Source organism: Serinus canaria, chromosome 2 (genome assembly GCF_022539315.1).
Source record: "Serinus canaria isolate serCan28SL12 chromosome 2, serCan2020, whole genome shotgun sequence".
In the NCBI taxonomy this organism is placed as follows: domain Eukaryota; kingdom Metazoa; phylum Chordata; class Aves; order Passeriformes; family Fringillidae; genus Serinus; species Serinus canaria.
Window position 1 is genome coordinate 6721787 of NC_066315.1, and position 12415 is coordinate 6734201.

Below are 12415 nucleotides of genomic sequence, written 5' to 3' on the forward strand. Positions count from 1 at the left end.
CTGAGTGGAGCTCTGCAGTTTCAGGCTGGCTCTTGCACAGTCTTGCTGCTGCTAGAGCAGTCACCTGTCACTGTAGCACCACACTGCTCCAGGAAAAGCAGCTATTTGTACAGTTTTCTTCCACTTCTAAGAGATCAAGGTAAGGAATCCCTAACAATTTAGCAGAATCTAGAGTTGAGCAATGGAAGCAGGTCTAGCAAGCTATTCCACCATGCTGCTCTCTACACATGGAATGTTAAGAGTCAAAATGATCCCATTCCGTTCTCTGCCCTTCTGTGCCTGTGCAAAAAGGATTTTGTTTCTCCACACCTTCACAGTCTCATCCAATGAAAGGTCACAGAATCTGCTCCAAATACGTTTTTGAAGATGTCAGGTAAAACCTACCTTAACTCCTCCTGGTTGTTGTGAGGTGGTGTTGGAAGTGAAGCAGGGACATCCACAGTTTTTGGGCCCTGAGCCATTGCTCTGGCTAATAAATCATCTTGTGGTCTGAAAGGCAACTGGAACTGCTTTGGCCCCAGAGCTTTGGTAACTGAAACCAGAGAGGCACAACACAATGAGACATCTGGACAGCTCTTTCAGTGATAGATACACTGCCTGCTGGGTGTGGGTGGGGCCTGATGGTGACACCACTCTCAAGGCATTTGGGAGTTCAAGTAATTGTGACCATTCAGGATTAACTTCCATTTTTACAAAAACCTGCAAATTTTGAGCAAACAGGGCCTGAAAGACTTTTGAGTGTGTCTTCTGCCACTATGAGAGGATGTTTGTTTACTTAAAAAACCCACAAAACTACAAAAAAATCAAAAATTTTGCAACAACAAACGAAAAGTAGTGTGAAAAAAAGGATTTTAATCACTGAATAGTCTTTACAAAGACCCAGTATAAAGAATAGAAAGCAATTTTAACTGTCCAAATTGTAATTATCAGGAAATACACACTTACTGCACACATTCTGGATAGGCTGCTTTGAGCTCACTCAACCAAGGAGCTCATGCCAGTCATTTGTACTGGACCCAAAAAACGGATCTTAAGGTTTTCTTTCTCATTTCTTGAGAGCATGTCTAGCCTCAAAATATTTTTGAATGGGAACAAGGCAAAGGCACTGACACCTGACACTATAATGGTGTAAAATATTGCTGGCTAGTCATCATTATAACCTTGAGAGGTCTGGGCATTCTGTTCTTATAAAGGAACATTGCAACTGAGAAGCATCCTAGGAGGTAACCTGGAGGAGTCTGAGGGGACACCTCCCAGCAGCCTCCAGCTTCCTCATGATGGGGGGCAGAGGGGCAGGTGTGGATCTCTTCCCTGGTCACCAGTGAAGGGACCCAAGAAATGGCCTGAAGTTGTGTCAGGAGAGGTTTAGGTTGGATATCAGCAAAAGCTTCTTCACCCAGAGGGTGGCTGAGCACTGAACAGGCTCCCCAGGGCAGTGGTCACAGCACCAAACCTGACAGAGCTCCAGGAGCATTTGGACAACACTCTCAAGCCCAGGGTGGGATTGCTGGGGGTGCCCAGTGCAGGGCTGGGAGCTGGACTCAATAATCCTTGTGGGTCCCTTCCAACTCAGCCTGTTTTGTGATTCTAGGATCTATTTTGCCTTTTGCTAGAAGCAGGACAGACCTTACAGCACCAACCCACAGGAGCCTTACCATCGTGGCCCCCCAGCACTCCGGCCTTGCCAGCGAGCTCCTCGGTGGTGGCGAAGCCATTGACCAACTTCTGGCAGGCCACGGGCGGCGGCGTGGGAGGGAGAGAGGCAGGGGGAGTGGGGGGATTGCTCAGATTGTTCTGCTGCAGGACAGGAATTAAAGGACCATCAATCAGGATGGAACACAGGGAGACAACGTGCCTTGTTCCAGTACCACACAGTGCAACCCACTCAGAGTTTTACACCCAGATGTAGAACTGATATGCAGCCATAGCTGAGACCCAAGCATGAGACACAAAGGTATCTACTAGACAAGACACAATGATTGGCTTTTCTTGTATCAGGGGTATCAGAGAAACAGTTCACAGGAGTAAACACTGCCAAATACCCTACCAAAAGATTTACAAAAATGCACAAAGAACATTGTAAGGAATGATTTCAAACAGGTTCCTACAGTTTCAGCCAAGGTCCCAACTCCATGCTGAGAGAGCTGTTCCACAGTGACTCTCCAGCACCCATGAACAAGTCAGCTTCCCCAGCTGCCCCTCGAGGGGAAGCTGCCCCACCTTCAGCACAGGATGAGCTGTCACTGAAGCAGCCACCATGGGGCAGCAGATACTCTGCAAGTCCATACTCTGGGCTACTTTTCACCAGTTTATTCAACTGCCCATATTTAAATGAAAATTAAATGAGAACTTCAGTATCTGTTGTTCCTGCAGTCATGCCCACAAAGTTAATCCTGATTACTTACTTTTGACCACAAGAACAATTTCTGTAGGTCCCATTCTCAGCTTACACACTGTGTAAGACTGGAGAAAACACCACTGGTTTAAACAGGTTTTCATATTAGGGTATCCAAGCAGCAAATTTGATTCTGTCTGTTCAGTATCCCACAGTATTGCCACTCTGATCTCAGAGACTAAGTTTCAAATGCTGTGGGTTATTAACTCATCAACAAACAGTCTATTTTATTCAGAGTTCTCACGGTCTTAGTTAGGGCTTGGTGGACAAATGAGAAAAAGTCTATTTCTTATTTAATTCACATTAAGAAATGTTTAATGCTTTCAATGACTTTGCAAAATACTGAGAATTCAGTCTTTTCTGCTCCACAAAACTGTAATTACAATTTTCATTATTTAGCATCCATTTAAAAAAGTAAAAAGAGTATTTGTAGTTTTCATTAGTTTACAACACCACAGTTTCCAGAACCAATATTCTCTGTCAGAGAGTAAAACAATGGTGACTGTTTCACACTCTAGCAATGGAAGGTTATTTTTCTTCTAGTTGCATAAAAGGCAAGAACTCTGACCAGTAGTAATAACTTCATGGACTTCTCTTCCCACAGAGAGCACACAACAGAAATCCAGATTAAAACCATACCTTGTAAATGAGCTGGGAGTAGTAATCTGAAGCCCCATCAAGAGTAGCACTACCAAAACTTCCCACAAGTCGATTTCCACCATTGAATTGGCCACTGCCATAAGGGAGAAAGTGTGCAAAGCTCACTCCAATTATTGGTTCCACCAAAGGCAGAAGAGAAAGTTGCTGTATTAGAAGAAAAACAAAAGTCAGAAATTAGGTCTAAGGCAGAACACTGCAATTCTCCAGTCAGTAGAGTGGTTTCTAATTTAAAAGAAGAATTGGAATTTATCCACTGTCAGGAAATTGTTCAGCTCCAGCTCCCTGCCAGCTCATCCACAGGCTGCCAGAGCTGACAGGAACTCTGTGGCTTTTGGACTACCTGCCATGTCAGCCCACCTTCCAAAATTAAACACCAAACTTGAAATTCCCTGATTTTGTGGAAGTGCACATTTTCCCCACCCTGTGATCAAAATTAAACTTAAGCATCAACTTCACTTCCATTGGGAGAAATCCACAGCTCCACATGGCCTCAGGACTGCCTCTGCCAGCCCCTGCACACTCACCTGTTTCAGCTGGATGAAGGTATCTGCATTAGGATAAACTGCCTGCTTCTCTTCTTCCTCTTTTTTCCTCTTCTTGGACCGAGGAGCTGCCTTCTCTCCCGTCCTCTGAGCCCGCTTGTTTCTCTGCTTCTTGGTTTCAGGTCCTACATCTGTTCTCTGGAGCTGGCTGTTACTGCACCCAAATGTACCCTGCATCTGGGCTCCTGCAGTTTGCTGTGTGAAAAAAGGAAGTGCAGCAGAATTTTTGACATGTTAATACACAGTTCACTCCAATTTACTGCACGACTCTGAAAGCACAGGCACAGAGTAATAAATCTCACTGATAACAAAGTGTATTTTACTGGCAGGTGGAACTGCTAAACTGTCCCTACAGACAGAATTATAACCTCCCATTAACACCACTGACATCTGAAAACATCATTAAAAACTCACAGGCCAGTAACATTCTCTTTTGAATACCTCCTAAAATAAAGTTACATGTGCATGAAACCTTGGAGATGTTCACAAGGGCCTAATGAAAGACAGACTTGGTGGCAGAAGAGAGGCATGGAAATTAATATAATACAAAAGTATTTTGAGGTTAGCAACAAAAAAAAGTGTTGTGAAACCTTTCTGGATTGTACCACTTGCTTAAATACTTCCAGTACAAATCTGCAAAGCCTTTTTTCCCATGGAAGCATAGCGGGGTAAAAGGGATCAGGATGGGATGCTAATGCTACAGGGGCAAGCCAAAAGAAAGCCCATTTCTTAAAAAGTCATTATTATTTTAAACAGTCCTACATGAACCCTACCACCAGTATTCTTATATTCCTACCACACGTTTTAACTGTGGATCTTTAGCAGTTTATTATCTGCTGCTCATAATTACCTTTACTTTTATGAGTATTTTTTTCTTTTAAACACATTTAAATTTTGTATTAAGAATGAATTTGGAGTTTAGGCAGTCAAAACCCCAAAGCAGAAATTAAGAATACAATAAAATGACCAAGAAGTCTAAGAGTAATGTGTATCTACCTCCACATAAAGAACTTTTCTTTAGGTCTGTTTTTAAAGACCTTAAAAATTAATAAATCATACAGACGACTCAGGTGGAGTCACAGGAGAAAGGAGACACATCATGTTCTGTACAGACACATACCAGTCAGTAATTAGGAATCATATTGTAAAATCCTGCCTTAGTACTAGCAATTGGTATTTTTTGAAGACAAATTTCTGTACAAAAATACTTTTTTTTTTGCTTTTTAGTGGCTTCTAAATATGCTGACCTAAGAAGCCATATTAAAACTCATTATTTTCTCAACACAGGTGATTTACTTGTGGAGAAAAGGCAGGAAAGAGGGCAAAGTTCCTTAAAGCTGTTTCCTCCACCCCTGTACAGGTAGGTTATGACCCCACACATGCTCACAGTAAGGCACAGACTAGGCTGGACTGCTCCTGACCACAGTGTAACAAAACCAGGACCAGGCTCACCATTCCTTCAGCTGGACTCTGCTTCTCTGCTAACTTTTTATCCCCAGAAGCCTCTTCTTCTGCTCGGCCACTGTTCTCTGGTTTCTGATTTAGAAGAGATGAGGACTTCTTGTTTTTTAGCAGGTGTTTCAGCAGTTCATTCCCTGACTCCCCTTTGGCTGCCGGAGCGCCGGGTGGCTGTGCTGGACTCGGAGCTGAAGAGGTTGGCTGTGAGGTGACCTTATCCTCCTCCACTTTAATACTGCTTGGATTTTCTGGTTTAGGCTCAGTTTGACCTGAGCATTGATCAGTTTCTGCCTTTTCCAGTTTAATTTCTTGGAGGCTGCTGGGTGTGTCCATTTTAGCCTTCTCAGCCTCTGCATTCCCCCCCGGCTGTTTCTGGGACACGCTGCTGCTGCTGGGGAGCTTCCCCTCCAGCTCTGGGGAGCTCTCTCCCGCGTTGGACGTCGAAGGGCCCGTTAGCTCCACGGACTCCAGCTCATCCTGGTGCCGTGGCTCATTGGGGGTGTTCACTGTGGGGGTGGAGGTAGCATCAGAAATGGTTGGGGTTGATGGCGCAGTGATATCCGAGTGCGGAGTTGACGGGGCTTTTATGGACTCGGCATCGTCGTCCTTTTTCTTTTTCCGTGTCCTTTTCTTTTTGCCTTTCTCTTCTGGGATTATGTCAGAATACAGCTGGATGAGAGACTGGCCTGATACAGGGATGTTTGCAGCCTGGGGCACCCCAGTGTCCGACCCACATGGGGCACTGCCCCCCAGCACTGGAGATGAAGGGACAGCAGAAGGGAACGGAGGCCTGACCTGGTTCTGCGTAAAGGCACCCCCAGGGAGATTCCCATGAGTTTGTTTTACATTATGGAAATTGGGGGCTCCACCTGCACCAGCAGATGCATCAGGTCCAAAAGCTGCAGGTCCCACTGGCCTTCGCTCTGTGCTTTGCATAAAACTGGTGGCAGGAGGGGAGGTCACAGCACCCTGCTGCAGGATCTGCCCCATCTGCTGCTGCTGCTGCTGTGGGGATGGCTGCAGGGGCCGAGGGGTTTGCATGAAATCACAAGGCAGCTCAGAATTGAAGAAAGGTATCTGAGATAAAGATGTTTTGTTGTTCATTTCAGGCCCCATCATACTGTGCTGCTCCAGCTCCATCCTCTGCTGCAGAGCTCTCTGTCGATCCACCTCCTGCATCAGCTGGATGCGCTGCCGCTCCTGCTGCTCCCGTAAGCGCTCCTTGCGCTCCCGCTCCTGGAAACTTTCACTGAAAGGGTTGTTGTCCTCAAACTCCACCCTCGGGGGTGGCCCTGACTGTGCAGCTGCATTTGGGCCAGGCACAGGAGCTGGTGCACCAGGAGTAATTGGCAGTGGTGTCATTGGAGGTTGCATCCTTGCTGGATTCATGGAAATGTGACTCGCAGGGTTTGCAGGTTGCCATCCGGATAAATTTGGCATCCTGGCGGGGTTGGATTGCCCAGGCATCACCACTGCATGCTGCTGATGCTGGAGCTGCTGTGCCACCATGGGGAAGCTCTGCTGATTCATTGCTGGTGCTGTTCCTGCTGGAACCATTGGAGGCTGGGCCTGGACCCCTGGCATTATGGAATGTGGGGGCATCCCACACTGCTGCTGCTGCTGCTGCTGCTTGATCCGGTACTCCTCAATCAGCTCCGCGTGCTCCTTCTGCTGCTTCCGGATCTGAACATTGAAACAGTCATTATTCACCTCTGCCACAAACTGGCTGTGTAAGCAGCACAAAGCATGTAACTCACTACTGTAATTCCAGGAGACAATGCACCTCAGGCCAAACCAGAATTTCTGCAGTGTTTTTAATGCTAAACAGCCATTATTTCATCAGAAATACTCCCCAGCCCAAGACTTCAGACAAAACAGCAGTGTTTTAAAGTTCTAATTACACATCAAGACCCACTGTGCTAGAGAATATATAAATCTAAATCAGCAGTGATCCTTGTCCTACAGTTCTTATCACCCATGCACAGAATACAACAGTTGGAAACAGACAGGAAAAGGGAAACAGTGAGATGGATGATGTTCACACATCAGCAATGTTTTAAAAAGATGTAACTGGAAAGGAAAAGTTTGCAGGAAAACATGGATATTCCCATTTGTTCACAGGCAGATCCTCAAAGACCCCATGTCAGATGAAAATTGCAACTGCTGCTTGAAAATTTAAGATTTTAAGACCAAAATAAACTCAATGTGGGCCCTGCAAGTTATGCCTTGTAGCTTAGACAAACAGGAGAAGTTGAGGGAAGGACACAACACAGCCAACTGGACAAGCAAGAGCCTTTCAGAAACACTGCAGAGACTCAACTAAAACAAAAATAGAAGGCTTTGCAATCCACTGGTTGATGATACATACATTATGGAAAATCTCCCTCTCACTTCTGCTCATTTGATTATGACACTTCCACAGCTTATGTAGGGATAGAAAAACTCTAATGCATTTTGAATTGTGTGAGAACCCTCTCCTTTAACTGAAGCAAGGACTAAGACAGAAAGCTCAGGGTAACAGTGATGCCACAGGACACACTTCAGGCTGCAGGACAGATGCACCCAAAAGGTTATTTACACAATAATCCCAGATCCAAGATGATTTATGAGCTCTGCCTTGGCACTGACACTGCTGGATAAACAGTGCTACTGCACAGAGCCACTGACTGAATCCATCCACTGACTGGATCCATCTGCAATGCACAGACCCCGTGCTTGAGGGCTCCTCTGTGGTCCTACAGCACTAAACCTGTGCTGGCTCTGTGGGGCTCAAAGCACCACAACCTCCGGGGTGGATCAGCCATGACTGCCCCTGGAATGAGCTGTGGCGCCCACGGCCCAGGGCTGAGCACACCCAGAGGCCCTGAACTGAGCTGGAGATTTCAGCAGTGCAGGGAGGGCAGGGCAAAGCCTGTGAGCACAGGCACAGTGCCACAGGAGCCATCTGGCAGTGTCTGTGTGGCTCCATGCCTGGCCAATAACCCTGACTCACATCAGCTCCTGGGGCACAGTCAGCTCCGTGTTCTCTGTGCCTGTGTCCAGGACCAGCCACTCCAAGGGACCCAGGAGCTCTTTTCTCTCTCCATACATACAGAGACTTTTCAAAAACTAACAGGAGCTTGATTGCAGATCTGATTTGAAAGAGTGGCAAATTGCTTCCAATAGAAGGTGGTTAAAACTACGCTTTAAAACTCATTTAAGCTCCTATTAGGTACAGAACAAAATGCTGCTTAGGATGCGGATGAATCAACCACTGGTCTAAATCAGTGGCTAAAGGGCAGTGGATGGCTTCTGCTAGCAGTAGATTAAACTTAAATTTAAAAATTTCAACTTAGCAGTAGATTAAACTTAAATTTAAAAATTTCAAATAGGAGAACCTTAATTATGGGGCATTAAATGGATCTGCCAGCAATGTCATGGTTAACAGCTCTTACTTCAGTCTAACTCCGCCAAAAGATTAGACTGTCATATGTACATTAAAAATTGGTTAAAGGGTATTTCTTTTTTTTTTTGCATTTGTTCTACTTGTGACTCATTGTGGAAGGGGAAAAAAATAATGTAGAAATAATTTACCCACTCCATCCGTCTTCCACACAGTGGAAAGATGAGCCAACTAATATTCCAACCAGTACATACTTTGTCTTGAAGCAACACAGGAGAACTCGAGGGTCAGATATTGCTCAGGACTTCATTCCAAGCTGTCTCCTGCCAAGTTTTTTCCTTTATACTAGTAAAGGATAATTCTAAAGCATTTTCATTTTCAGCAGGACTAGTTGATCCTGACAATCATGCCAGGTAATTTATAATAAAAGTCTTGAGGAACACAGCACTAACTCCTGGTGGGCAAAGCATATTAACAAAACTATCACGGGTTACATTTCACTATTATCACAGTTACAATATGTGAAATTCCAACTAAATGTAAGGAAAGGAAAACAAAGCCCAGTGAAAGTAGTTACATGTAGAAACAGGGGCCTAGTAAGGTTGGAAAATCTCTTCCTCTGGAGACTTACAGAACTTGACTGACAAGGTGCTGAGTAACCTGATTTAATCATGAAGCTACTTCTGCTTTGATCATGACTAAAAGATGTCCAGACATCCCTTTGACCTATGTTATTCCATGACACAATACTGATGATCAGCATCCAGGAATGATGACAGACCATAAAACTATATCTAACACTAAAGATATAATAAAAATAGATTTCCAAACTGTAAAAAAAGAAGAAGATTGGGTTAGAACATTCACTCAAGCCTGAAACAAAGCCCTGCATGCTAAAACTTTTCTCTGAATGTTTCATTTTCCTTAGCATAGTGCCAAGAACTCTGCTGCAAGTCATTTGGCCAAGGAATTCCCCTCTTCCCAAAGTACTAACCCAGCTTTTTGTCATAATGTTTGCCACAGAATATTCCTTTGCAGCTCCAGTGTCACCTCACTCCAGAGCAACGCTGTTACACACACAGAACAAAACAGGGAGCGGCTCCTTCAGGGAGAGCTCCACTTTGTCTTTCAGAAGATTTAAAGGGAAGACTTCCTACCACTGTGACAGCTCAGTGCCAAGGTGAACAGCCTGGATTCCAGATGATTACCTGATCTAGCTGTTTTTGGACCATACTTTGCTGCTCAGTAACATGTTTCAGCTGCTCTGCATCCTCCTCTGGGAACTCCCGGCCGGCTTTCTTGGCTGTGCGCTGTTTGGCTGAAAGGGCCTTCTTGGATTTTCTGTGAGCTCCAATCTGCTCCTCCAGGTACTTCTGCTGCATTTGAAGAAGTTGTTGTGTATCCTGCAGCCATTCCTCGTATTGCTTTCGTTGTGAATCATCTAGAGAGAAGGGAAATGGAGTGTGATATGATCTCATCCTGGAGATGAGCTCTTATCCTACTCTTTAAAGCTCAAGTTTAACCATCAGGTTCCCCTCCTTATTTTAAGAAACTAGTGGTCAAATTCAGCCAAATTTGACAGAGAATTTGGTTCTTCAAGAAGTGGTATGTTCTTGGAGTGACTCAAGTAAATGAGGCAGATATCCAAATTACTGCATTTGTGAGAGGAAACACACTTGCCAGTGAGCAAAGGTGGCTTTGAGAACTGCTACAGAACCCAGTGATTCCCTGTCCTGCCACAGAAGAGAGGACATGGAAGATCTCTGGAAGTACTCAAGTACAAAGAGATTAGGGAACAAGGACATAAAGGAAACATGCCCTGATAAATTCTGGTGTTGTACATATAAAATTTATTTTTATTACAACTTCAAAGAAAAATTAAAATTCTGAACACAATCAAATATTCACAAAGTGAAAGAATTATACTGTCTTTATAAAAATCCCTTTGTCAGTGTCAGCTCTCAGCACGGGGCCTTCAGTACCAGTGCCATTTCATGGCCACAAAATAAATGCTCTTCTTTCAAATGAGAAATGCTCGTCTGCCACAGGCAGTCCATTGCTCTCTGACGTTTTTCTGGAGGCAAAACAACAATGTCTGATAACACTTGACCTGCACTAAGCACTGAAAGCAAGAGAGAACACTGCTGATGGTGTCATTTGTTTCCTGATCACTTTCAGTGGGCTGGGACACTACAAATAAGCAAAGATCTTCCTTGTGAAGACCCTTGTTTGACAGAGCTACCACACAGCTCCATGATTTCAAAATAACCATGACCTCCTTGTGCTCCAGACCCTGCCACCTTCTCCTCCATGAGTCACTGCGTCAGTGACAGCTTTGACTGAACACTTCAACTAAACCTCCTCAGGGTGAGCTACAGCCTCAAGGTGCTTTCAGGGAAAAATTCTGCAGAACTGATCCCAAAAACTGAGGGGACAATTGAGTGGAAACACTGAGAGTAACATGAGAAACATGAAAGCACTGAAATTTTAATGAGTTCCAGGTAAGAGTAACTACTACTGAACTGAAAACCAGATTTACTCAAGTGCTCAGAACCCACCACCACCCAACCAGAGCAGGGCAATGCTGAGTGCCATGTGGAATCACACCACAAATAATTAATACAGATAATATTGCCAAAGCTCCTGATTGCATACTCAGTGCTGCTACTTTAGTTTCTGGAAAATGTGAAGGAGTTTACTTCTGTTTCTTATTCACAAATATCAAGTGAAGTATTTGTAGTGATAGAAACATTTTTTTACACATGGTCTTCCTCTCCCCACTAATGATCAGTTTTAATTTCTGTTAATAAATCTTTCTCATCACAGAGACTAGGATTCACAATTGATCCAAGACAGCCAGAAATATGGAACGCAAAAAGCTAGTGCAGTGTATTTCTGCTTTCAACAACTGTGTTTCACCAGCCAGGCTCGCCTAACCAGTGCCTGGAAGCTTTTTCTGGTATTTGTTCAAATGACAATGATGCTGCACAAAACTTTCTGCTTCTGAAATAAAAATTCCATCAACACACAGCTGGTCTCATTGAGCTCAGAATATTGCAACACAACCCAAGACCAGGTTTCTGATACAGCAGTCTGCCAGTTAATAAATTACTGCTCTCACACAAATCCAAATAATGTTAATTTTCTGTTTCCCTCTTTCCTTATGGTGTTTTGTTGATGATAGCTTCTAGAAAAAAATGTTAACAGCATTTACTATACATCCCTTCCCTATCTGGCATTGTAATGATGAAATGACTCAATTTTAAAAGGATGATTGTTTTGAAAGACAGTATCCATTTATGGATAGTTCATTTTAAAGAAAACAGAACGGTAAAATGGAAAAAAACCCAACCCATACAATATATTATTAAACCTCTACTTACTGACAAAACCAGGACCAAAATTGGGAGGATTAGGTCTAGAAATCTGAGGCGTCAAACTTCCATCCTAGAAATTTCAGTAGAACACAGACAAGGATATTAAATCATGATTAAATTAAAATATCCAAAACTTAGTGATCACTATTGAACAGTTTTCTCTCAAGCCCATATCAAGTTGCATTACCTGTGTAATTGCCTGTTGCATATGATTTTGGCCTTCACTGGTCTGAGCCCCTGGCACTGGCTGACCCATAAAGGGAAACCTATTGAGAAACAGAAAGAGAAATTGTAACCTTGCAAAACAGCATTTTAGAAGAGAGAGAGAGAACTTTATTATGTTCAACTTAAACAAAGCACCCAAATATTATACAGACAGGCACTTGAACTTCTGCACCAAACCTTTTCAGCATGTGGAGAATACAGACAGAATTTTGCCCTTGGTTGAAACTAGTGCATTTTACATTTTTCAGAAAGATGATGTAAACATGACCTACTGTGCTAGAACAGTGAAAACACACACACACAAGTCTGTATTTGTATTTTAATATTTTATAATTTAAAGAGAAACAGTTGAATGTATTTAGGTTTCATAGCCACC

At 43.7% G+C, this 12415-nt stretch overlaps 1 protein-coding gene across 12 annotated transcripts in view; it reads right to left on the bottom strand.

The window, feature by feature from the left end:
* The window catches only part of KMT2C (lysine methyltransferase 2C), a 187711-nt gene that overhangs the window by 12245 nt on the left and 163051 nt on the right, over nucleotides 1-12415 (bottom strand). For all 12 annotated transcript variants that reach the window (XM_050971688.1, XM_050971690.1, XM_050971694.1 and 9 more), the window contains 8 exons: nucleotides 12002-12080; nucleotides 11821-11884; nucleotides 9646-9878; nucleotides 5050-6738; nucleotides 3580-3792; nucleotides 3035-3199; nucleotides 1656-1797; nucleotides 385-532 (listed from right to left, as the gene is read on the bottom strand). In XM_050971688.1, coding sequence (XP_050827645.1) covers nucleotides 385-532; nucleotides 1656-1797; nucleotides 3035-3199; nucleotides 3580-3792; nucleotides 5050-6738; nucleotides 9646-9878; nucleotides 11821-11884; nucleotides 12002-12080 — 2733 coding nt within the window. The remainder of the gene's footprint in view (nucleotides 1-384; nucleotides 533-1655; nucleotides 1798-3034; nucleotides 3200-3579; nucleotides 3793-5049; nucleotides 6739-9645; nucleotides 9879-11820; nucleotides 11885-12001; nucleotides 12081-12415) is intronic.